Source organism: Vulpes lagopus, chromosome 1 (genome assembly GCF_018345385.1).
Source record: "Vulpes lagopus strain Blue_001 chromosome 1, ASM1834538v1, whole genome shotgun sequence".
Taxonomy (NCBI): domain Eukaryota; kingdom Metazoa; phylum Chordata; class Mammalia; order Carnivora; family Canidae; genus Vulpes; species Vulpes lagopus.
In genome coordinates, this window is record NC_054824.1 from 107,051,452 (window position 1) to 107,077,427 (window position 25,976).

Here is a 25,976-nt window from a genome sequence, read left to right on the forward strand (position 1 = left end):
TTCCCCTTTGCCTCCTGGTGGAATGTCCAGCTCGGTCAAAGAGGACCATCGCAACTCCACAACCCAACAGCAGGAAGGGATCAAGCGTGTCTCTGGTTCTCGTCCTCCACAGTCCATAGTTTGTGTCATCTTGGTGGCCCAGCAACGCCCTCAGACCACACCCTCTCCATGAGCAGTTGCTTCTGGGACCTCCTGGTCCCATCACACCCTGGGGCAACTACTGCCTGTGCAGACCAGCAACGGCACACACCCTCTGGCAGGAGTTTTCACCAGTGGGCTTCTTCACCTTGAGGTAACCGCCTGCTCCCAGAAGTGGCTGGAATCTCAGTGAGTCAACAATTACTTTATCAGCTGCTCTTCCTTGTGCCTTTGCACCTGCTACTTCTTGGCCCTCAAGTTCTTACACCCCTTTTAATCATCATCAACCACTGCTCTAGTTAAGTTACATCTTTTTTTGGAACAACCAGTGCGGCTTTGTCATTATTTCATGAGCACAAAAGATAAAGTCAGTCTACCTACTGATTAACCAGAGGAGTGAAAAGCACTCAGACTTCAGCACGGACAGATCAGATCAGGACAGAGAGATCAGGGCATGTCCTGCTGGGCCAGGTTTTACTTGGACATTAGCTAAGAATGCCCAGATTCCCACCAAAGAACCTGAGAAATGTGGCTCTGGAGTAGTCAGGTGACTCAGAAGCCAACCATCTACCTCTGTCAGAGAAGAGGGTGCAGGGAAACACAGGGGCCACCCTGAGCCACTTTGTGAGTCTCATGCTGACCACCCCCCCCCCCCCAAGCTTTGTTTTTCTGGCTGCAGATCCCAGAGATTCACTCATTCAACTTCTCAGTTATGGCAGGCTTGCCTTTCCCTTCACCACTTATGGCTCCTCTTCCTCAAAAATGGCAAGAGAGGGCGACTGGGTGTCTCAGGCCGTTAAGCGTCTGCCTTCAGCTCAGGTCATGACCCCAGGTCCTGGGATCGAGTCCTGAATTGGGCTCCCTGCTCAGTGGGGAGCTTGCTCCTCTTCCCCCTTACTCTGCCTTCCCCCCTGCTCGTGTGCACCTGCTGTTTCAAAATCTTTTTTAAGAAATAGCAGAAGAGGGGGGATCCCTGGGTGGCGCAGCGGTTTGGCGCCTGCCTTTGGCCCAGGGCGCGATCCTGGAGACCCGGGATCGAGTCCCACGTGGGGCTCCCGGTGCATGGAGCCTGCTTCTCCCTCTGCCTGTGTCTCTGCCTCTCTCTCTCTCTCACTGTGTGCGTATCATAAATAAATAAATAAAAAAAAAAGACTCTTAAATACAGAGAACACACTGATAGTTACCAGAAGGGAGGTAGGTGGGAGGGTGAAGTGTAATAGGTGATGGACGTTAAGGAGAGCATTTGTCCTGATGAGCAGTGGGTATTTTAAAAAGAAAAGAAAAGAAGAAAAAAAAAAAAAAGAAATAGCAGAAGAAAGGTCTTTTCTCTCCCCCTATTATCCTTTAGGTCCAGAAGGGCAGAGAGATGTCCAAGAACTCCACATTACGCTCTATACAGAAAGAGCCATAAGGGAGAGGCCACCGTATACGTGAGCGTGCTACCAGACCTTTACGGCCAGCTTCCATTTGGATCCCAGGACTGTGGTAGGTGGGTGGGTTTGGTTCTAAAGACACGATCTTTCTGTTGGAACACATGACCTCTAGACCCAGACCACAGCATGAGGAGATAGGGCTCTTTCTCATTTTACTTCAAGGGCCTGAGGAAGTAGAAAGCGTCACTTTGCAGCACCCGAGAGCTGCGATGGAGTGACAACTGGACGACATTCACCAAGGGCAACTGGGAGTCCATGAGCTTCCACAGGCTGGCAAAGTGGGACATTGTCATGCTCCTCTACTCTCAGTAAAGTCAACGTCCAGGCCTTTCCCCAGCAGGAAGCTGCTTACCCAGCAACGTGAAGGCTTGTCGTGTCTTCTCAAAGTCCTCAGCATCGTCTATGCCCTCTATGCGTATGTCTCCTCCCTGTGAGGTGTAGAAGAAGTCCTCGGCACATGCTGCAGGAGACACAGAGGAAAGGCATCAGGCATGGGACAGAGGTCCCGTCCTGCTTTATACCCCATGTGTCCCCGCAGACCACACCCCATGAGGATCTCGACTCCCAGGCCAAGATCTTATTCCCAACTGGATGTGCAACCCTTACAAATAATCATGTTCATCGACCATGGCAGATGGAAAGAAAACTGGCTCAGGAAACCCTGAACCCTACACTGAGGAGAGAGAAGGCACTGTTGTGTTGGTATAAAACCAATATGTGAAGAACACGTGAAGGGGGAAACATCACAGGCGGCTCCATTTACAGGACTCACCAAAGACCTGCTTTTTAAGAAGGATCTGAGGAGCACCTGGCTGGTGTGGTGGGTTAAGCACCTGACGCTAGGTTTTGGCTCAGGTTGTGATCTCAGGGTCGTGAGATTGAGCCCTGTGTCGGGCTCTGTGCTCAGGGTGGAGAACTTGACTCGCATGCTCTCTCTCTGTCCCACTGTTCCTGTGCTTGGTCTATCCCTAAATCTTTTTCTTTTTCTTTTTTTTTTAAGGATCTGATATACAGTGAGGGACATGCCCAGCCTAGAACTGCAGACTTCCACACCTATTGTCGACAACCTGAGTCTGACCACCTCACCTGACAGAGCAGAGGCACGGACATGCCCAAGGGGATGGGGTTTTTTTACTCATTTGTTTTACCAAGTTGGGGTACCCCCCCAGTTCTTCGGCACGTGAACAGACCCAAGTTGAGACCCTCACATGTTGGCTCTCACCTCCAGCTTGATTCCTCTCAGGCTCCCCTAACGGCCTGAGGGGCAGCAGGCAGGGAGGGGCCAATCTGCCTGCAAGTCTAGGGCCAACCTCAGCAGAGGGCCAAACAACACAACGAGCCCAGGGTGGCATCACAGGACAGCTGTGGATGCCGGCATTTAGGGCAACGATACACCCAACCAGAATTACCCCCCAAAAATCACATTTTCCATGAGGCACGGGACCTCTGTGTAACACAACCTGGCCCAGTATTTGGAATCTCTAACTGGACCACGTCTGATTTCGACCAGATACCAAAGCTGGACGCTGGCGGCTGCTGTGCTATTTCTGTCAAGACAGTAGCAACAGCTCCCCAGAGTGCGTTGGCTGGGATACTCATCACCCAGGACACTTTGGCATGCTTTCATGGCAACATCCAGTCCTCCCTGAACATGTGATCTGCTAACCTCACCCCTTAGGACCTCGCTCCATCCTGCCCGCCACTGCCCGCCATCTGACCTCAGGAGGCATCACAGTCTGGGGACCACTGCCCAATGCTAACATGGTCTCCCTGCTTCTGCAACAGTCCCTCCAGATCCACCTTCAAACTGCTGGGGATTCTGGTCAAACTGCACTCCCCCCCATCTAAAGCCTTTTACAGGCCCCTCCTGTCCCACTGCCCTCAAGACAAAGGTCAAGCACCCAGAAGAATCTTCCAGACCTTTCGTGAAGCAGCCTCAACCTCCTCTTGCCCCTCCCAACTCAGGGCCAGCCCACCTCTCCACACCTCTTGCCCCAGATCCACTGGTTCCTGTCATTCCTCAGTACCCCCCCACCACACCCACCCCACTCACCTCCCCTTTCCTGTCTCTTCCATTTCCCACCACACATCCTCTGCTCCTGGCCACATTCCAGTAAAGGCTCCCTGCTAGGTCCGGCTGGGAAGTGGCAGGACTCAGACCCAGACCCTGCCTCACACAAGCCAAGCGAGGACCATCAGGCGACACTCCCCACGGGAGTGGAGAGCAGAGTGCCTGTCGCAGCTTGGGAGGGAAGACTTCCTGGAGGAGGGAGTGAATGCTGCTGACTAGAGCACCTGAGTTGGGATAACAAGGGCTTCCACCCCAGGCACCCTGACGGCCACAGGGAAGGCAAAAGGTCACGAAGGGGTCACAGCAGGTCTCTGTGCAAGACGGTAGATTCATTCCTTCATATCGAATCCCCCTGCAAGCTTGGGCATGGAATCCAAGTTTCAAAAGCTTAAGAAAAAGCGTCATTTTTTCTTTTCATTCACCCTTTAAAGTAATTCCTTTCATGGTTTTTGCAAAGCCTATGTGAAGATAACTGAATATACTTATTCCCCTTTCTCATATAGGCAAACTGAAGATCACAGGCCTTGAGGGGGTTTTCCAGGCTCCTGCAGACTTTAGCCGTGAGCCCATTACCCCATTGTGTAAATGGTTGTTTAAGACCTGGTTTTGCCACCAACACAACCTAAGTTGTTATCAAAAGTTATCAGCTGACACACTGGAAAAACAGGCAAAGGCGCCAGACCCCTCTGTCAGAAGAAAGGAGGCATTTTCAGTGTCTGAGACCCTCCATTGTCAACACCCGTCCTGGCTGATGTTCTGAGCACCCACCTTCCCTGCTCCCGTTCCCAAACTCAGGCGCTCTGGCTGGGGCTCAGCACAGCTCTCTCCTGATTCATCTGAATCCCACTGAGATCATTTTTCAGGTTTGCAATCATCTCTGTCACCATCACACCCAGACCCTCGTAGGAAATCTTCCAGCAGGAGACCGTTTCCGGCCAATGGTTCAGCAGCTCTGGGTGCTGCCCTCCCTTCCAGCCCATGGAGCCATCCAGGACTGTCCCATCCCGGAGCAACAGCTCTTGCCTCCAGTTTGGGTCTCTCATTACTTAGTGTTTCCCAGGAGAAAGACACCACAAAATCCCCTAGAACTGGCTCAACAGACAGACACTGTACAGTGTACAGACTAGACAGTGTGCAGGCGCAGGGGAGGCCCGAGCCCAGCAATTAGAGCAGAGGACCCGCAGGGCTGGCTGGGGGCCAGCGCTTCACCTGGTAGGCAATGCTCAAACTGTCCAAAGCAAGAGACGCTGTTGCTGTGACTGTCGGTGCAGTAATGGAAGTAAAAAATAACTTATTCCTTATCACCTGAAGGTTGTATTTAAGGAAATAAATGTCCTTTCCACCTGTTTTTACCTTTATTCACATTTTGGCCAATCATCCTGAGGTCACTGTAATGCAATAAACCACCGATAGGGTATTGAAAGTATAGGCGGCCCGGATGCCCACGTGCTCCTCTGTTCTGAAATGCACAAAAACCTCACCGAGCCACAGGGTGTGGCCAAGACTTCCATGCGCTTGAGTACGTTTTAGGCAAAAAGGAGAAAGGAGGCCACCCAGTAGATACACTTGGAGCTGTTGGCTAGTCCTCCACTTACACTTCATCTGCAGTCACCCCAGCAGGGCTAGTGGTGGAACTGCCAGACTCCAGAGCTCACAGCCCACCAGGCCACACGTGGCCTTGCCCTGCACATGAGCGCTCACCAGCACCTCTCAGCTCTGCTCTAAGATGTTCTTGGAGGGCACGCACATGTAGGACAGTGCAAGACACTGATCACACTGGGTAGCTTTCAACTAACTGTTCCAGCTGGGGCCCAAGGAGTCTGGCATCTTGCTGAAACACAGGATAAGGAAAAGCCACTGGAAAAAAAATTTCAATGCATTTATGTAATTGCAAAAAAAAAAAAAATTTTAAAGATTCACCCCATGCCCATATTCTTAAAGTTACATTTGGGATAAATGGTCCAAATGCAAAGGATCTTTCTGGCACTTGTTAATTTTTCTATAAAAACGACTTTAGAAAAAGTTCATCACTGCAGGCTGGCCCTGAAGCATCTAGCTGGGCGCACTGTGTCCTCTGGGAAGGAAGACAGCAAAGGCTTGTCTTCCTGGTGGCTTGCGGCCATAAACCAACATCCAAGCCCCAGGTGCTAGTTCAGGGTGGCCTGCATCCAACAAGGCTCATATCGGTCATGTGCAAGGAGTCTGCAGGCTCACTGCCAGGAGATGCCCTCCAGGGCTTCCTCCCCTGGTTCTCAGATTCCTTTTCCTGGGAGCCTCGGGACCTGCCCCAGCATGCCTCCCTCAGCGTTCCCTTACCACCTGGTGCCATGAGTGACTGTAGCTAAGCTCATGGCTGTTACGTCCCACACTCCACCCCCGGGCCTAACATGGCCAGTGCAGGGTCAGTAGAGGAACGAGGGCTAAGCCACAGGACCTGGACACCGAATGCCACAGGAACTCATAAGCAAAGCCGAGAAGTAGGAGGGCAGCCTGAGCCTGTGGCTACCGGGTGTGTGTCAGCTCCCAGGGTCGCAGGCTGGGCCAGGCCCTGCAGACTGCCAGGACCGGTGTCATGGATGGCACCAGGGGTCAGTGTCCCGTACAGATGCACAAGGACTAAGCAGCCTCCGTGTAGATACCCAGCTGTCCACACATCAGTGACTGCTGAGCTCCCCACGAGACAGACAAAAGGCCAGAGACGGTGCTTGGCAAATGCACGAGGCTATGCGGGCAGCCCGCATGCTTGTGACATGACACACATCCATCAGGGTCTGATGGCTCTGAGACTCAGGGCCTCCGAGGGCACGGAAGGGCAGGCTAGCCCGAGGAGAGCCCTCTGCACATCTCTGAAGCAGGCTGCTCACCCCTGTGGCTCAGCCCCAGCCTTGCGGCTCCATCTCCACGCACACTCAGCCCTCAGTCCTGGCATCACAGACACACACAGGGGAATCCGGACCCACCCGAAGGCTATGTACCTCCCAAGCGGCACCACCCCAGGGCTCCACTGTGGCCTCCTGCCCCCCACCCCACCTCTTGCCTTCCTTCAGCCTCCATCCTTCATTTGGACTTAAACCCACAGGCCCAATTCCATTATGAGCATCAGCTATGTCTCTAGACCCTCCGGACAGGGACATACTGTTTGTCTAAAGTGGAACCATTTTTCAAAAATACCTCATGGAAATTCTGTGTTCTACAAAATCCTGCCCTAGCCCCTGCCTCCAGGTGCCCTAACGGTTCTCTGTGGCCGGCAGCCTGGCTACAACTGGCCGAGCATACGGATCAGCCACCAATGCCCAAGGAGGTGTGTGGGGGTCACGTCCACACAGGAGGCAGGGCCGGGACAAGAACCCACAGCGGAGGGATGTGGGTTGAGCAGGCCTTCCTCCCCCCGGGGCCCCCAGGCAGCACCCACCGCGGCCTCAACCCGAGGGCAGGCACCCCATCTGCGTACTTAGTGTAAGCTCTTTGAATTCCGGCAGACTGGCTGCAGCACAGAGCTGGTAAAAGATGTGGTAATTGCGCTCATCTTCTGCCTGGAGGAGGAAAGAAGTTCAACAGTTTTAGGGCAGTGATCTCCCCCACAATCCTGCCACTTGTGCTAATCCCAGAGTCCCCTGGTCACAGAAGTCAAGAGCTCACGTTCAGAAGTCAAGAGCTCACGTTTTCCCTCGAGTCTTTGCTGCCTACCGCCCCCCGCCCCCCATCGCCTTTCCGTTCCCTCTGTGCCTGAGGAGTGCGATGTCTCGTGTGATTTCCTTCTTCCCACACGGAAGAGCCCTGCTCTGCCACAGAAGGAGGCTGGCCAGCCAGCACACGCTCGTTCAGGGGCCGTGGGCAGGCTCAGGGTAGGCTTTGCCTCCCTCAGGAGGCCCGGAGCTAAGTCAGGGCCATGTGCCCACCTGTCAAGCCAGACTGACACAGTTGCCAATGGGCCAAAAGGGGCAGGTTTACAGTGGACATTCGGGCTCCGCTGCCTCCAACTGACAGAGCAGGGGTGGGGCTGGGGGCTACAGGAGACCTGGGCAGGGGGAGAGGAAGGCTGGAGGGGTGCTCCCAGAGGACTTGGCCATAGGCACAGCCCAGCAGGCTGTTTTCCTTGGGTGCAGTGAGATGAAGGTGGGGGGCCGTCAAGCCAAATGTGGGAGGTGGAGATGAAGACGGAACAGGGAAAGGGGAAAACTAATAAAACTGGTCAAAGCATTCATTAGGCATTGGTGACGCATCAGCATGCAGGCAGGCATCTCCAAGAAGCAGCTGGGGCTATTCTGGACACACCCTCCGAACGCCACGGTGGGGAGAGGGGCTGGCACAGGCCGGGACACGTGCCCTCTCCGTTCAGGGATGGGATCTCAGAAGAGGGCTCAGGAGGTAGACTGTTTTCAGGCTAAGGAGATGTCCAAGTAGCATGTTTTTGTTTTTGTTTTTAAATATAACCTACAAAGCAAGAAGGTTCCTGGGAAAAGCTGAAGCCCACATTCCCCTAATCAAAAGACCTTCAGATCCACAGGAACAGGACAACCTTCTTCGCTGTACCTGTCGTATCGGCCATAGGCTGGTACTTAACAGGCATGCTCATTAAGGAGGTTGATTGAATCTAAAATCATTACCCTCTTCAAAATATTACTGGGCAGATTTCTCAGCTCTGATGTCCACAGCATTCACATGAATACTTTGATGTAAGGAAAGGAATCCAAAAGAACAAAGTGTATCCAATTCCAGATCCAAACGAGGAGACAACCCTCCAGGCACAGGAAATGGGTCAGGGAGCAAGTAAGCACCTCTTGTGGGGGACAAAGAACAAAAAGGCCCAGCTCAGACCACTCACCTGAAAGACCACCCTGGATTTTTCCAGCAGGTAGGTCCTCATGTTGGCCCCGATGATGTGGTACCTCTTATCAAAGCCAATCTGAATGTACTTTCCAAATCGGCTGCTGTTGTCATTGCGCGTGGTTTTGGCATTTCCGATGGCCTGCAAAGAACACACAGGAGGTAGGCAAACCTGGAAGGCCCTCTGGGTTTCTCGGTGGCAGGTGTGTGGCAGCATCACCACTCCTCCTCTCCTCTCACTCACAGAACCTCCCTGCTGTTGGGGTGACAATGAGCAGAGCTAAGAACAAAACAAAGCTTCATTTCCTGCCTCCTTTGCTCTTAAGAACGGCCAGTGAGAGTAAGGACTTGATCAGTGGACTCTTTCCAGCCATCCTGTCAATGGCTGCAGCGGCCGTGGTCATCTTGGAAACGTGAAGGGAAGGTTAGAACACAGAGGTCACCACTCTGACACACTAGAGCTACTAAAGACCACAGTTGAAGGATCTGTCCTCTTTACCTCATTAGGCTGCTTTGAGAAGTGAAAGGACAGATCCACAAGAGCTTTAAAAGTATGTGATGGCATTGACAAAGACAAGAGGCTGTTACTACCCAGCCCATCAGCTCTGCTCTAGGACCTCCAACTTCTGTGTGTTAAGGATCCACATGCAGCTCTTCATCTTTTAAACCCTTGCATTTTGATCCATAAGGAAAGCAAGTCCAGTTTTTATAGATAACAAAAACAGGTTTTAAACTTTACTGAGGCCCACAGACCAAGAAACAAAAAGCAAAAATGATGCAAGTGGGTACAACCTGGAAAATGAGTAGACACTACAAGCAGGACTTTCACAGCAGAAACTCATGACCAATAAATATTAAGAAAACATAACATCACTGGGCATCAGAGGACCACAGATTAAAATGGCAGTCTGCAGGGGCTGTGCTCAGAGCTCTGACTCTACAAAATGAGGAGGATGTGAGGACAGAGACTGGAACGGCTATTCTGCAAAGTCACTAGGCCCATCTAGTAAAACCAAATACACACACCCCTACCAGGGCAGCAGCTCCCCTTCTAGATGTTACCTGGGAAGATACAGAAGCATATACGTGGGGTAAGCACACGAACACTCGATGCAGCTTGCATTTAGCAATGAAAAGAAGAAATCTATGTCAATGCCCACCAGTAGGGGAAAACAGAAAGTGTAGCATTCACACAACAGGATACTAAAAAAACCTGGTAGAAGTAAACTAGAGCACAATTCATGGATACGCTTAAAATATGCTGAAAAGTTGCAAGATGACAGAATGTACTGTTCCTATGGGACATAAGAGAACCACCTTCTTTGTTGTTTGTGCATATGTAGACACATAGCAAGGGCAAATGAACTGGAATGACTTCAGTATAATCAGGATTATACAACAACAGGGAACCTACCAACATGTGGGAGCACAGAGGAGGGAGTGAGTAGTGGTGCCCAGCGCAGTGGGTACAGCTTTAAGGAGGGTAAATTGACAAGGGTCTCAAAGGGTGAGTAGAATTCTGCTGGTGGGGAGGGACGTGATGTGGGCCAAGGGGCAGGGCCGGTGGGCATGTGGACTGGCCCGTGTGTGCTGGCACACAGGACAAGAGGCGTGCCCAGTAAGTCACTCTGGGCACAGACTCTTGTATGAAGAGGGCAACAGTTGTCGGCCTTGTTTCTTTAGCTTAAAGGGAAAAAAGTTAAATCCCCTTGAACTACATAGTTACCAGTCCTGGTTCACATTGCTTTGCTCACTGTACCCCCAGTCTCCTCTTTCTCCTGGGACAGGAGCAGGGGGGTGGGTAGCCTCTGACTCCTGAACTTGTGCGGTGCAGACTCCACTCATTCAAGAAGCCACGTGACCCGTGTGGTCCAGACTTGGTTCTGTCCCTGCTCTGACAGTCTCATTACCAATATCCTCTTAATCAGTGAAGACTTGTGAACAATCTCCCAGGCTGCTAGCAAGCTCTTCCCACAGTGGGGCCAGAGAGCTCTGCACTGAGAATAAATCACCCTGATGCACCCTCAAGTTGCCTTTAATTCAAACAACTGCCACTTAGTGCAGCTCGCTGGGGATTCCACTGCTTTGGACGGTCCTCGGCTCTGCCTCTCCAGGAGGCCGCCACAGTTGCCAGGCTGCAGGAATAACAAGAAGGCACAGGAGCAGAGCAGCCTGCTTCGTCAGGAGGCGCCATCCTGTGCCCCGGACAGGGGCAGAGTCCTCAGGAGCTGGCTGGCCCCTGATGAAGGCTTGGGTTGCCTGTAACCCTCGGAGGAGCCACACCGCTGTCTGGGCTTCCTGATATGAGAGCCCACATAGACCCTAAACTTGTGAAGAGTCAGGTCCTGGCACTGGAGAAGCTGCTCTTTCTCGGCCCAGCCACACTTCCTAACCTGCCCAGAGTTCTTCCTGGCTACAATTCTTCCTTTTCATGTTTCTACCCAAGACTTCTCTCACACAGAACACTTTAAAAACTCAAGGGACAGTCTCTATGATGGCTACATTACGTAACTGGATAGGACGAGCCCTAAGGAATTACCCATACATTTTCCAAAGCAGCAATTTGCACAAGGCAGAATTGTAAAGTTGAGAGCCCAAACCACTGTACCGCTTATTTATGTGGCATCATGCTTGAGGAGGCTGCTTCATGCATACACTCATCGTTTAGGCCTTAGCAATGGAACCACATCCCGTGTAGTGTTGCTCTCCCCTTTCTCCCCTGCCAAAGTACCCTGAGTCCCCAGCAGTGCACCAGCCCATCCGGGACATAAGAGATAACTGAAAAATGTTAGGTCATTTTAGACCACTGTCATTTTTTTAAAAGATTTTATTTATTTATTCATAGAGACAGAGAGAGAGGAAGAGACACAGGCAGAGGGAGAAGCAGGCATCATACAGAGAGCCTGACATGGGACTCGATCCAGGGTCTCCAGGACCACACCCTGAGCTGCAGGCAGCGCTAAACCGCTGCGCCACCAGGGCTGCCCGACCACTTTCATTTTAAAAAGCATCCCTAAAGCAGAGACTCAGATGCCTGCACACCACTGTCCAGTGGCATTATTCATACTAGCCCACAGGTGGAAACCCATGTGGGTCAGCTACAGAGGAACGCATGACCAAAATCTGGTATTATCCACACAATAAAGTATCATCCAAGCATAAAAAGGAACAGGGTACTTCTACATTCTACAACACGGATGAACTTTGAGAACATTAAGCAAGCCAGGCACAAAAGAACAAATATTGTAGGATCCCACTTATGTGGGGTCCCTAGAACAGGAAAATTCATGGAGATGGAAAGTAGAATAGAGGTTCCCAGCACCTGGCAGGGAAGGTTAGAGAGTTATTCGTTAATAAGTACAGTTTGGGATGATGAAAGGGTTCTAGAAATGGATGGTGCTGATGGTTGCATGACACTATGAATGTACTTAATGCCACTCAGCTGTTCATTTAAAATAGTTGAAAATGTCAGTTTTGTGTCTAACCACAATACAACAATTAAGAAATCTTCCTGTGTCTTGTACATGTTTAATAATGTGGTGATCCACCTTCATTAAATTCTCATCTTGACTAAAATTACATTGTCCAGGCACTAGTGATGTAACAAGTTTCTTCCCTTCTGTTTTGCCCAGAAAAACGACTTCCTCTATTTCTGAAAGAGGCAGCACTCTGTGTCTTTGAAATGTTACTACCCTAGAAATGAACTAGGTTTTGAAATTCTGGGGGCAAAGGAGAGGCTGAAAGCCTGGTTTCATTCCCATTTGAATTGAAACATGATGCCACTTGTAGGGTACAATCTTAGCTGCCTCAATGTGGGTGCATAGATGGTCCCGGGTAGGCCAAGGCCATGGTCCACCATCACATTCTGAATGAGGCCAGGCCAGATCCCCAGCTTGGGCTGAGAATAAATGCTATGAGCAAAAAGGCTACCCGTTAGTTGCAGGTCTCACAACATTAATGTGTTTGCAGCCAATAAAGCAGCAATGATATGGGCATGAGGCTTATTACTATAACATTCAGTGAAAAAGCTGTAAGGAACAGACCCAAATGTTGAGCAATTATCAGCAAGTTGCAGGATCTGGGGGGATTATTCCCTTTTACCCTTCCATAGTTTCCAGGGAGCCCTTCTTACCTTTTTTGTAGGTCAATGGTTATCAAACTATGGTACCCAGATCACCAGGATCATCATCACCCAGGAACTTATTAGAAAGGCAGATTTTGGGGCCCCCACCCAGACCTTCTGAATCAGAAACCCGGGGGAATGGGGCCCAGCCATCTGGTATAACAAGCCCTCCAGGTGATGCTGATGCGCTCAGGGGTAGGAACCTTTGTAAGAGAGTAAAAGTCTTATTTGTATCTGCTGGGTAAAAATGCCTCCAACTGGGGGATCCCTGGGTGGCGCAGCGGTTTGGCGCCTGCCTTTGGCCCAGGGCACGATCCTGGAGACCCGGGATCGAGTCCCATGTCGGGTTCCCGGTGCATGGAGCCTGCTTCTCCCTCTGCCTGTGTCTCTGCCTCTCTCTCTCTCTCTCTCTGTGATTATCATAAATAAATAAAAATCTAAAAAAAATGCCTCCAACCATACCGACCATTTTCCAATCCACGTAACAAATACGGAAACTTGCTTTTGTTGAATTGTTAATGAAAATATTGTGTCCTGTTAGTCAACAGAGAATCAAAGTTCTCCAGATAATCCAACTGTGTAGGCAGGACATTATTCCCCCAGAAACAACGAATTCCCATGAATGGAGACTCAGTATTCGGTCGTGCACTTGGTAAAGGAAGGAGGGGGAGAGGACATCCGGGAAGGACCCAGGCAGGTTCTCGTTCTCCCCAGCTCTAGACTAACCACCGTAGGACTCAGGTCTTAATCAACAGGGCTCAAGGCACTGCAGGGAAATCTGATGCTAACTTGCAGTTTTGGGCCTCAACTCAATTTCTTCTTCCTAAAACAAAGGAGCTGCCGTGGGCTGGAAGGGGTCCAGTTCCCACTGCCCTGTAACCGAGACAACCATCAAGGGCCTCCACTTCAGAGGCAGAAATCAAAGCTGCCCAGGGACCACACACCCATTGATATCTACTCTATGGGAATTAAGTTTTTAAGGAGGAAAGAGAGACAAAGAGAAATGGAGTTCTGACCTTAAAACATGCTGAGTTACAGCAATATCTAAGTTTTGAGGAACTTCTATGGCCCTGTACCTGAGCTTACTGCTCTGAGGCTGGGGAGTCAGGATACAGAAACAATATCCAGGCCAGTTCCTACCACCACAGGGAACTGCTTTCTGATGATCAACAGACTGTGTCATCACATAGCTCTTGACTCTACCTCCCCCACCTGCGCCTCCCCCCCCCCCCCCATGGTCAAATATTCTGAGGAGAGAAAAGGAATCTATCAAGGCTTCCCATCCCCATACCAATCACCCTCCTGATCCTGCAGGACTTTAGAGCACTGCATGGTTTGGGTGAAGCACAGATCTGCTGATGCCCAATGGAAGCAGGAGGGGAAGAGCAGTGGAGGTGGAGGTAGAATGGACACCCCTCAGGAGAGCACTCAGCAGAGTCCAGGGACATGGAAAAGACACTCCACTTGATACTGGGGACCCGAAGGGTGCTACCAGGTGAGATCACTCCCAAATCCATGGTCTCTGGGGCACCTCTGGAATTTTTTCCTTAATAGGAGACAACAGGTTCTCAGAAACAGTCATGTATGACCCCTGAGCTGCTTCTAGGGATCCTTGTGGACAACCTCACAGGGCTGGACACCCAGCAGTCTTGCTGCCAGAGGAAGGGACTCCAACAAAAATGGCCAAGTATGTTTGGAAGGCTTTACCTCCATGATGGGACTGGACGCCAGGACCTTCTCTTCGATGTTGGTGTCACTGGCTGAGCCACCAACCGTGGCAAAATAGCGCATGGCGTACTTGGCTGACACGGTTTTGCCAGCTCCGGACTCCCCGCTGACTATGATGGACTGGTTCTTCTCATCTCTGGAAAGGAAAAAGCACTGGTCAGTTGTTGGCTGTAGAAAGGCTCTGTTGCCTTTCAAGGACTCCAAGGACAAGGCCCTGAGCCTGATCAAGATCATCTCACCTTCTTTGTAGGACAAATATGAGGAACAGTGTTAAACCAGCCTGCCTTCCCTCACATGCTTGCAAAAGATGCACAAGCAGGAGAAAGAGTTCAGAGAAGGGCTTATAAATGGCACACAGCCTTCCTAGGCACCCTCAGAAAGGGAGAGGTAGCCAGTCACTGGTCATGATTCCACTTTTCTGGAAGCAGCACCCACTAATCCATTCCTCTACATACGCATAGGTTCACAGACATACACATCCTGAGAATTTACACACATAGCCTTTCAGGCACATATTCTCTCACCTTTGATTCTGTGATGTGCCACTGGGCCCCCTGCATGGGTTCTATTTTTTTTTTAAATGAAGACCTTATGTTTGAGCCCTGCCATGCCAGTAGACAGCGTTTTGAATTTCTTGCTCACATAAATGTATCCTGAAAGGCAAGCTACTAACCACCAGACTGATCTTGCTTCAAGTTTATCAGAAATTAGATAAAACAACTATCAATTGCAGTAAGAGGATTTCAGTGAGACTAAATGGAAGGCAGAAAGAAGATACTCTACACCAGATAAAAATGCATCTATATTTATCCCTTTACAATAGCAGAATTACAGACAAGTAATGCACAGCCCAGCCACTAAGGAACACAGAGGGTCGAGCACAGAGCAAGAACACATGTGTGGGCCACAGGTTTGGCTGATTAATTAATTGCTGGTAAGGGCTGCAGTTAGCCACCTACATCCAGCTCACAGATCCACTGCCTGGAAGGCAGGCTCTCTGCTCTCTGTCTCCAGTCTCCCTAATAGTACATGGCACGAAGTATATGCTCCTAGGGACTAACAAGCCCCCCACTTCCTGATGAGAAAGCCCAGGAGCATGGAAAGGGATTTAAAGCAAAGGCCCCCTGGCACCAGCCTGCTGCGTTTAACACCAGCTCCTACAGCTTCCTGGGCAGACAGGCCACAGCTGGATGAACAGAGAAGCCACCACAGGCTCCCCCCACCCCACCCCCCGCTAATCATCAATATAGGTAGACTGTAGCTTATCAGCACAGGGGAATGAAGCTGGCTCTGCTTTCGATCTGGGCTGACAGCCGAGAAGTGGGAAAGCAGCGAGATCACACTGATGTCAACTAGGGGAGGACTAGAAAGACAGGAAGGGTCTGGGCTGGGAGCACCAGGTAGACTTGGCTGTGGGAGCTGGACTAAAGCAGCCCTAACCCAGAGTCCCTCTTCAAGGTTGTCTTGGCTCACACAGACTGTCATCATCACACGGGGGACGGATCTGATTAAACACAGGTGGCTACTGCACACCATTGAGAAGATGGGGGAAAACCAGTGGATCTTCCAAACTGGCTCTGCACCAGTTACCTGAATACTTATGTAAATCCTACTGCGTATGTGTAAGGATAAGAAGTAGCTGAGAGCCCTTGTGGTTCTAGGATAACAGTGGTCATCAGAAGTCTGTGGGTGATGCTTGTCTTCCCAGGTTCGCTTATTAGAGTTGTAGGTCACCCAGCAGACCGTGGGGATGATGACAGTTGCCACCTCTTAATACTTCATAATCAGCTCCCTAGAAAACATTTCAGAAGCACAACCCTCCTGGGTGACCAAGAGAATAACCAGCTGCACTTCTAGACCTGGCCCGTGGACCTGGGAAACAGCCCCAAGCCTGATGCCAGCTTCAGAACATGCCCCATTACCTCAGTAGGGAACGGAATTTCAGGAGCTGGCCACAGCCTCAGGCTTGAAGTTCTGCCTCAAGTCTATATGTTTAACCTAAAATCAATGGATGAGCACAGGATGCATCTGAGCCTGACTCCTCAGCAGAGGGTCACAGGGGAAGGAGAGGCACAGACAGTCCAAAGAACTGGGTAGGGCTCTCTGGGAGCAACACCGGGGGTCAGGGGCAGGAGAGAATGAACCAGTGCGGTGGGGGGTGGGGGCGGGTCAGTGTCATCTGGCTCCCTGCAGTAGAACACACACAGCGAGATAGACCCTGAGGACACGGGAGTGGGGTACAGTTGCCATACATACAGCACAGACCCATGACACATGTCACGTTTCACCCACAGCGTTGAGATGGGGACTGTCCCATGCATCACTGGGAAATGACTGCCAAGTACAGCACCGGGCTTCAGAAACAAAGCAGCTCCTTAGTCTGCAGAGCAATCAGGCTGTTGTAAGGGTGAGGGGGCAGGAACTCCAGAAGAGGGGTTGGCTTCCATGATGGAGAAGGAACGAAGGAGCGGTAACAAGGCGGCAGGACGTGGAGGCCAGCTCTGATGTGCTGATGGAAATGCAGTTTGGTGGCCAAGACCGTAACGGCAGTTATAGATACACCCAAGGTGTGACTGATCTTTACAGTCAGGGCTCTTGAGCACGGGAAGGTCAGGCAATGGCCGTCAGAGCTAACTGCTGCCAAACCTAGTGGATATCAGATGTGACGCTGACGTGTAGGCCACAGTCAGGTAAAATAGCCTCTCCTCAGACCAACAAGCACCTTTTGACCCCCTCCCTAACTTAGACTTTTCTAAAATAGGTCTGATCGCAGATTATTCTGTAGCACCCTGCATTTCTGCATATACAACTCACTCCCGGGCCAGGCCCATGTTGCGCGCACACACTCCATGTGGTAATGGCCCAGAAACTGGCCTTAGGGATGACATACAACAGCACAGACTCCTTCTATGGACAGTAACTCTGCTTCCAATTCAAACCACCAAAACTCTGGCATTAAAAATATGGGCATTAAAAACACACTTGAACCTTAGTTGCAGCGATTAGCTAGCTGACCTTGGGCAAGGTCGCCCACTTCTTTGACCCTCGGTTATCCCAGCGGGGTGCCGCAGGACTGTGATGCCCAACTACACTCCCACTCATCTTCATGGCCTCCTTAAGGTAGGTGCCCAGCTTTCTGACCTGCCCCCACGTGCCTGCCCGACCGTCCAAAGCACAGCTCTCACCAGGTTTCTCCCCACTCAAAACAGCAAACTGCTCACTGCAGCCCAAACACCAAGCCCAAACGAGCTGGTCCAAAGGCAGCACCACCCCCACCCCCCCTACCCCGGCGCTTATGCTGCTATCAGCCCTGGTCATTCACCCCAGTGACTTCTGGTCACTTCTTTTCTCTGGGCCTCTCTCCACCTCAAGAGGACAGGCTGTGACTTGGGATCCCCACCGGTCTCCTCTGCCCCGGACATTGGAGGCGTTTACTGCAGAAGCACTAATGGGAAGTATGGGTAGGGCAAAGCTCTCCCTTTCAAATTTGGGTTGCTTGGGGTTATTCATTAGCATGCAATTCTACCCAGTATCCTTTAAAAACACAATCCAAATACAGCTCCATCCAATCAGCCCAATTATAGATCGGACTCAGTTTGCAACTTGGGTCAATATGCCTTTTAATGAATTTTTCTCCTAAGCCCAGTGTAATTCCCCTTAGGAAAAGATAACAGGACAGCCTGGGTGGCTCAGTGGTTTAGTGCCACCTTCGGCCAAGGGTGTGATCCTGGAGACCTGGGATCAAGTCCCACGTTGGGCTCCCTGCGTGGAGCCTGCTTTTCCCTCTGCCTCTCTATGTGTGTCTCTCGTGGATAAATAAAATCTTTAAAAAAATAAATAAAAGAAAAAAAAGAAAAAGAAAACAATGGCCAAGGGCTTTCCTACCTAGCTGTTATTGAGGTCGAGGCTGTCTTCAGGGGCGTATGCGTCACCCCCAACAGGAAAAATCCCTGCAGGGCTGTGTCTCAGGCAAGAGCACAGGATCCTCAGGCACCAAGCCATCCTCCCGCACCCAGGCTGAATAGGGACACTACACACACAGACACGCGTGCACACACATATGCTCACACACAGCTGCTCCCCTATTTCATACCAGATATCCGTCTTGGATATCATGGAGGCACAAGTATTGCTAAGGCACCTCCTGTGAACATTTCCCACCAAACCACTGCAGGCCTCAGGCTCTGAGCTGGGTCCATCCATACCCCCCTCCCGGACGCCCCCCCTCAGGAGGGCAGAGGCGGCAGGCGGCTATTTAGGCACCTGGGGTGGTTCCACTAAAGGAGAGCCCCACTGATCGGCCGGAGAGATGTCATGGAAACTGGAAGAAACCCACTGAAATGTTGTCTGAGTTTCCTGTGGAGAGCGACCCGTCACCCATGGCCTCCCAGCGACAAGCACATGGAGGGCTCCCCGGGCCACTGTCCCAGCTGACCCAGCAGCCCCAGCGCAGCTCTGGGGCAGCCCACTGTGGCCTGGGTGGCACCTGTGCTTCAGCAGCCATAGCCACCCATTCAGCCCCCGAGCTGAGAGCTCACACAGGGCCAGCACCCCTCCATCCTGGCCCCCGGGGCTCTAGGCACAGGTAGCCCCACCGTCCCCACTGCCCACAGCCACAAACCCAGGAAGCACACCACTCGCCCACCCGCAGCTGCATGTCAGCTCATTCTATCGCGTCACCTCCCACCATCTGCCTCCCTCTCTGTTGCTTTGTCCGGCCAGATCCGCCACTGACACAGGTGAGGGCAACCCCCAGACGTCCGCCCCCACCTGCCTCAGCATGTCCCCCTCGCATGACCGAATGCCCGCACTGGACCCCTGCTCTCCCGGCTTCTGGGGGGGCCTCCAGCCCAAGGCCCCAGCCTCACCATGCTCACTGTTCCCTCGGCTACTCATATCCATCCACACGGGGCTTCTCCATCCCCTCCTACTTCGTAGTCACCTAAAGCTTTTCCACCTCAAACTTTTTCCCTTTTATTTGCTCTCAACTCCAACCACACTTGCCTCTGGCAGCTCTTGGACTGCTGCTTCTTGGTGCAATTAATCACTGCCTCTGTCCGTCACACTTGGACAGTGTGCAGCAAGTTCAGCAATGCCTGCTATGCTTAGGACTCATAAGACTATAGGGTGCCAGTCACCCACCTGAAAGAGAATAAAACTAAAGTTTAGAGAAGGCAAGATCGATGCCCAGAGTGAGCTAATGAGATGCCCAGCCCATCCTCAAACACAGGCTCCTAGCTGCCTGCCTGGATTCCCAATGGGCCATGCTGGGACAGCACAACCACCACACTGCACTCCCAGTGACCAAACCCAGCTGTAACGTGGGGATTGGATGCAAGCAGGTGCTCTGAGCACTAGTTGGCTCAGGACAGCCTCCACTGGAACATGGTTCTTTGGCAGCTATTCCCTGACCACCTTGCTGGCCCAGCATTCACCACAGATTCACGAGCAGTTTACATGCCTCCCCAGCGTTCTGCACACCCTTGTCCCCCCAACCAGAACCTAAGACCTGAAACGGTTGCTGTCGCATGCAGGGCCTGGCTGGGCAGCCAGCACCCGACCGTGTGCAGACCAGACCCCAGCAAGGACCACCATAGACACTGATCCAAAAATGCTGGGTGCACCCAGCAAGGGAGCCCCCTGGGGCTCTGCAGTCTACTGCCTGCGAAACCGGATTTGGCAGTCTCTGCCCTGTACGGGTCCTCCACTGCTCGTCCACAGGAAGGGGGCCGCAGAACACTGTCTCAGACAGGGTTGACTGTTGGCCCGCAGCAGGCTCTCCTGGAGAAGAGGTGGGAACAGCACGTGCTAAGGCCCCCAACACAGGCTGGCAGGAAGGAGGGGACATCTGGCTAAGGCACCGTGGGAAGGACACCCCATTTCTGAACACATCATTAAGCCCCCCATCGTTTCCTTCTCTAGTGACAAATCACCCACACATGCGGGTGTCAGTAGAATGCAATCTACTCACTAATGGGGTAATCAATCTATGGCGTCCCGCCTGTCTGTTGGGTCTCTATCTTCAACACCTGCATCACCACACAGATCATCTATGACAGTTTACAAAAAAACTATGCTAGATGATGGGGACCCAAAAAAAAAGTCGTAAGGATTTTTGTTTGGAGTACCTGGGTGGCTCAGTTAAACATCTGACTCTTGGTTTCAGCCCAGGTCATGATCTCGGGGTTGTGGGACTGAGCCCCACATTGGGCTCACACCGAACAGAGTCTGCTTGAGATTCTCTCCTCCTGTTCCTCCCCAATGCTCTGCTCACATGCAGATACCCTAAATGATAATCTTAAAAAATTTTTTGTTCAACAAAGATATGTCAGTTCTATGCAGAGTTGATCATTGAGAAACACCCTAAGAAAATTCAAATTAATCTTAAAAGCAATGCTGATGAAGGAGTACCAATAGTAACATGGTTTTCTGTCTTTAGAAGCTTAACACAAACACTAGAGCATTCAGTGCTACAAACACAACTGTATTGAAACAAAAGGATATCAAAGCCCTAGAGTGAAGAAGTCAGGCCAATGACAATCAGGCTGAGGCAGCAAAACTGGGTTCTGTGTGGAGCTGAGAGTAAGGCTGGGGGACAGAGAGGCTTGAATGGAGGTTCAATGAGGCAAGAAGGATACAGAAAATTACAATGAAGAAGATTTGGACTCAAAACAGAGTCACACAGGGGCACCTGGTGGCTCAGTGGTTGAGCATCTCCCTTTGGCTCAGGGCGTGACCCCGGGGTCCTGGGATCGAGTCCCGCATCAGATGCCCCACAGGGAGTCTGCTTCTTCCTTTGCCTGTGTCTCTGCCTCTCTCATGAATAAATAAAATATTAAAAAAAAAAAACAAAAAAAACAAAAAAAAAAACAGTGCCACACAATTATTCTGAGTCCATGGTTAGAGGCTTCCTCCCAAGGTGGGGTCAATATAGAGAGAACACGATGCTGTGACAAGGGGCTGGCCCAAAAAGGTCCAAGCAAGACATTCTATGACCCCTTCTAGCAAGAGCTGTAACTCAGTGGGGGGAGGCACACATCCTGGGCACCTGGCAGGAACATGCACGTGGGAGGAGTCCTATAGGCCAGAGGTCCCTGTGGTTTCTACAAGGAGGGGGGCAGACACACGCTGCTGGGCACATCTGTAGCAGGCCTCCTCCCCCATTGCCAGGTCAGGGTGTGTGCAGGGGCAGCCCAGCTCTCACTAGGAAAGCCATCAGAAGTGCTCAGGGAAACTGCTTGGCTTGTGGTTACCAGCTAGAGTTCCAAGTGCCTCCTTGAGAAAATGAAATCGACCCTTCTGGCAGCGGCAGCATATCACCTCCCTGCACTCGGCTCACAGCAGTCCCAGGTTCTATTTATAAACCTCTGAGGCGTAGCCTGATACAGGCAGTAGCGAAACCAATCCCTTCCTTCCACCCGCTGGCTGCTCCTGAGAGGGGCGGTCGCCCAGCGGGAGTCTCCCAGAGGGGGCCTGAGGGAGCCTAGCCAGGCACAGGCCTCGCTGGCGGATCTGCAGGTGTGGGAGGCGGCGGACATGGCCAGGGCTCCTCCGCGCAAGTGGGAATGTGCCCATTTCTTTGCTCTTAAAACAAGGGGCTGGAAGATGATCCCGAGCCCTCCTGCCACCCCTGTGAGCTGGGACCCCAGATGCAGGGAAGGCTGAGCTGTGTGAGACGCTCCCTGTGAACCACAACTAGTACCTACTAATATAGAACATTAGAAACCCAGGGCTCTGGGGGCACATGTGCACCAGAAGCAGGCATTTCCTGTTTTCTGAGATTTTCTACATCATAAGCCTCTTTGGGTTAAATGTGGTCCTTGGCTGGAGTGAACAAGGATATGCACAGGCCGTATCCTATAATCCAGGTAAGTATCCCTCTTCAAACTATTTTGAGTCTGGAAACATTTTCTCAGTGAATGAACACATCCTAGTAAGTTCAGTGACAAGGCCCTCTGCCAGCTGCTGGTCCCTGAAGCCAGGCGTGCCAGGACCCCGGGCTCAAGCCCCTTCTCCTTGGGGCACATGCTCTCCACCACGCTACTGGCAGCGTATGCAGTCTTCGACAGTCTCCTTGATAGATGTTGCTTTATCCATCATCTTCAGATGTGGAGCACAGTGAAGGCCAGTCTCCGCACCCCCATTACTCCTGCGGGGGGAGCTCATCTTCCTGTGTGACCCCAGGTGCCCTCACAGCTCCCCATGCACTCTGCTCCTGCGAGGCAAACACGCACCGAACAAGGACACGTGTAGGCTGCACATCCAAACAGAGCTCCGCAGCTCCCCACTCTGCTCCTGGAGGGGACACTGGGCATTCCATGCAGCAACAAGCAAGGACCAGGGGTGGCCCTTGACTCACCCTCCCCTCTGCCCCATCAGGCCGAGGTGGCTGTACCACCTCCACTTCAGCTGAGACCCAAAGCCACCCCTCACGTTCTCTCCTGGATCCATCCGAAGCACCGCAGCCAGTTCTGCTAATCGTACAGCCTAGTCCATCCATTCCCAACCTCACTGCTGCTGGAATGTTATTTTTTCTTAAACATTTGAGGGAGACAGAGAGGACCAGCAGGGGGAGGAGCAGGAGCAACAGATCCTTGCTGAGCAGGGAGCCTGACACAGGGCTCCATTCCAGGACTGTGAGACAATGACCTGAGCCCAAGGCAGATGTTTTATCCACTGAGCCTCTGGGTGCCCCTGGAATGCTATTTCTAAGAAACCTGTTCAAATGTCTAGGCCCTGCTAGCACCCTTGCATGAGACATGGTGTCCTGAAGGGTGCAGTCAACATCTTCAGTGCTCCAAGCCCACCTGATCTGTTCCCAGGGACCATTCTAGGCAGAGGCATCAGGGCCGTGCAGCATGTGGGAAGGCACAGGCTGTGTCCAGAAAGGAGGCAAAGTCGAGGACAGTCAGATCCCCACAGGCAAGTCCTAGTCCTCGACCACACTTCACAAAGGACCTGCAAGGGCTCACTCACCCTGGCCATATGTCAGGAACACCTGCAGAGCTTAGGAAGCCACCTTGGCTAGATCCTGCACCAAACCAACCACATCACGGTCTATGGCAGTGGGGCCTGGGTGTTTTTTTAATTCCACATGTGATTCTCCTTTGTGCTACATCAGTCCTGCTGAGGCTAGGAATCGCTGCTATGGACCCAATGGCTCAATTAAATGGGTCACGATACAAGTGTGTTCAGGTACCAGCAGCAATTCAAACACCCTGGAGACTTACTGCCATCAATATTAGCCTGATTCAGTGAAACACTGAACTCAAAACAGAGATTAGCTTTCAGAGGCTTACCAGAGTCCTTAACCACCCTTCACAGTTAATTCCAGGACTTTGGCAAATGGCTTATGGTAAATCACCCAGAAACCAAAGCAGAGGCTCTTTGTTATCTGGATTCACACTGTTGACACCCACACGGTTAATTAAGGTAACGGTGTGGACCTGTCAGCCTCGGATGTCAGAAAAACATGAGGATCATGCTGGTGCCTGCTAATACCTGTGGTGGGGGAAAAAAAAATCAACAGTCTCATACTTCCTCCTACATCAGGGCTTCTTGACCTGGTGCCCCCTGCATAGGGTTCAGAGACCCATAAACTTCGATGAAACAAAAACCATACCTTCAGTTTTACTAACTTGTAATAACTTAGACATTTCTTTGGGAAATGAGCAGAACAGCAGCTTTAGTTACGGTGCTGCAGTACTAAGTTTCTACATGCATCACTGGAAAATGGTAATTAGATGTGCCACTAACATTAGGAAACAATCCTTCATACCTACTGTATCACAACTCCCCAAAATATTCTGAAACTTTCAAGATGATCTGTTTCCTCTATAATTATATGTATTAGATACATTTACATGCATTAAGTGGTACAAAAAAGGTTAAGAACACCTAATCCTCTTTTCTAAGTTTTTTCCTGAGCCCAGCTGCAAAGCCACGCCTCTGCAAACAGCACTAATGACACCAACTTTTAAGGAGTCCATATTTACGGTTCATTAGAGCCTCTATTTCCCAAAGGTCAATCAGAAAGACCATTATCCATGTTGGTGGAGGTGGGCTAGGGGGCAGACTTCAGAGACCCTAGGAGATGGGCCAAGATTTTCTCTACTGGAAAAGAGCTTCAAGCCATAAAGCTGATACGTAAACTTCCAGGACTCACAATGGAAACCTATCAGAAGTTAAATGACACTCTCATACAGTCTGCATCCACTCACCCTCAGTAGGTCGATAGTGTCCCTTGGAAATGCAACAATTCTCAGACGTGCTTCCCCACAAGGGCCTGGGCCATGCTTGTCTGCACTCCCTGAGAGTCACTCGATGAGACTTCTCCATCCCTCTGCTGCTTTGACATTTCAGGATTCTCTTCCTTGGCCATGAAACCCTAACATCTGGACCTAAAGCAGAACCTGCCTCGGTTATTTTGGGGTGTCTACTCTATAGAATAAGGGGCTGGCTCAAGAGAGACCACGTATGTTGACCCGGCCTCCACCACCGCTCTGGGCCCAACATGCCTCTATTCAGACACTCTCCTAGGTTACGTGCACCCTCCTTTCCAGCCCAAAACACTAGCTACCTCAGCCTCCTGGCCTAGAAATGGTCTCTTTACCCTTAAGTATGAGACATGCAGGACTGGGTAGGGACAGAGAGACAGGACAGGTGCTCAGCACTGGGTGATGGTGAGAACTGAAGGCCCCAGGACATACTGTGGACAAACTGGAATCTGGTGCCCAGTCATTCAATAAATATTTCCTGATGAATGAACAGACACTATAGGTGAAATGAGAACTCAGTCTGGCTATGGGAAGGTACTGCCAATTGTGGTCACTCATGTCAGTGAGGTCATATTTATACTTAAATTATGTATGTACCTTGAGGGTTATGATTATCAATGGATATCTTAGACTCATTTTGTTACAGGTGTTATTTAATTACAAAAATAAACATCCAACCTACATAGAGTTTTGCTCATATGGCTTTAAAAAAATGAAACTACCACTCTCGGGCACAAATCCACAGACCCAAAACACAAGGCAGCTAACTGTCCTAGGAATCTCAGAGGATTCCATATCCTGGCCAGTAAGCTCGTGAGTCCCAGAGGCCAGTACAGGAAGGCGAAGTGGGCAGGTATGAATCTGCATATGCACCAGACCCTAAGCAACAATGGAATTTAAGTGCAAAGCTCCTAAGAAAATGATGTGATGAGGGAACAGGGGAAGCTCAAGTCAATGAAAATATTTGCAACTTGATTTCTCCATCTTTCCGTAAAAATAACAAACCTGACCAAATCAGAGGCTTCCCCAGGTAGATGAAGGCTCCATGGGATCCTAGGTAGGGGATTTGACATGGAGTAGAGGATTCATGCCTCTCTTGAGGGCAAAAGTCCGTTGAGAAATCAGTAGCCAAACTGTGAAGTTAGCACGAGGAAGTCTGAAGGTCAATGTCCATGTTCTGGTCATAGATGGAAGGGTAAGAGCTTTCTGATTTTTCCCCTTCAGCAGGGATTGCTAGGTTGGCAAGTGTCTATTCAGGGCTCTTAACACAGATTCGGAAAATAAAGGGCAGCGTTCTGCTCTCAACATTAAGGGGTTTTTGGATGTCATACAGTATGGCTAAAGAGCAGAGTCTCCAAAGTAGCCAGGACCCCAAACAG

General features: G+C 51.0%; 1 protein-coding gene across 1 annotated transcript in view; it reads right to left on the minus strand.

The window, feature by feature from the left end:
• Positions 1-25,976, minus strand: part of MYO5B (myosin VB) — a 327,031-nt gene that overhangs the window by 122,053 nt on the left and 179,002 nt on the right. Inside the window, exons 5-8 of the mRNA XM_041727359.1 lie at positions 14,300-14,456; positions 8,468-8,611; positions 7,094-7,175; positions 1,924-2,031 (exon numbers count right to left, since the gene is read on the minus strand). Of these exons, the coding sequence (XP_041583293.1) occupies positions 1,924-2,031; positions 7,094-7,175; positions 8,468-8,611; positions 14,300-14,456 (491 nt within the window). The remainder of the gene's footprint in view (positions 1-1,923; positions 2,032-7,093; positions 7,176-8,467; positions 8,612-14,299; positions 14,457-25,976) is intronic.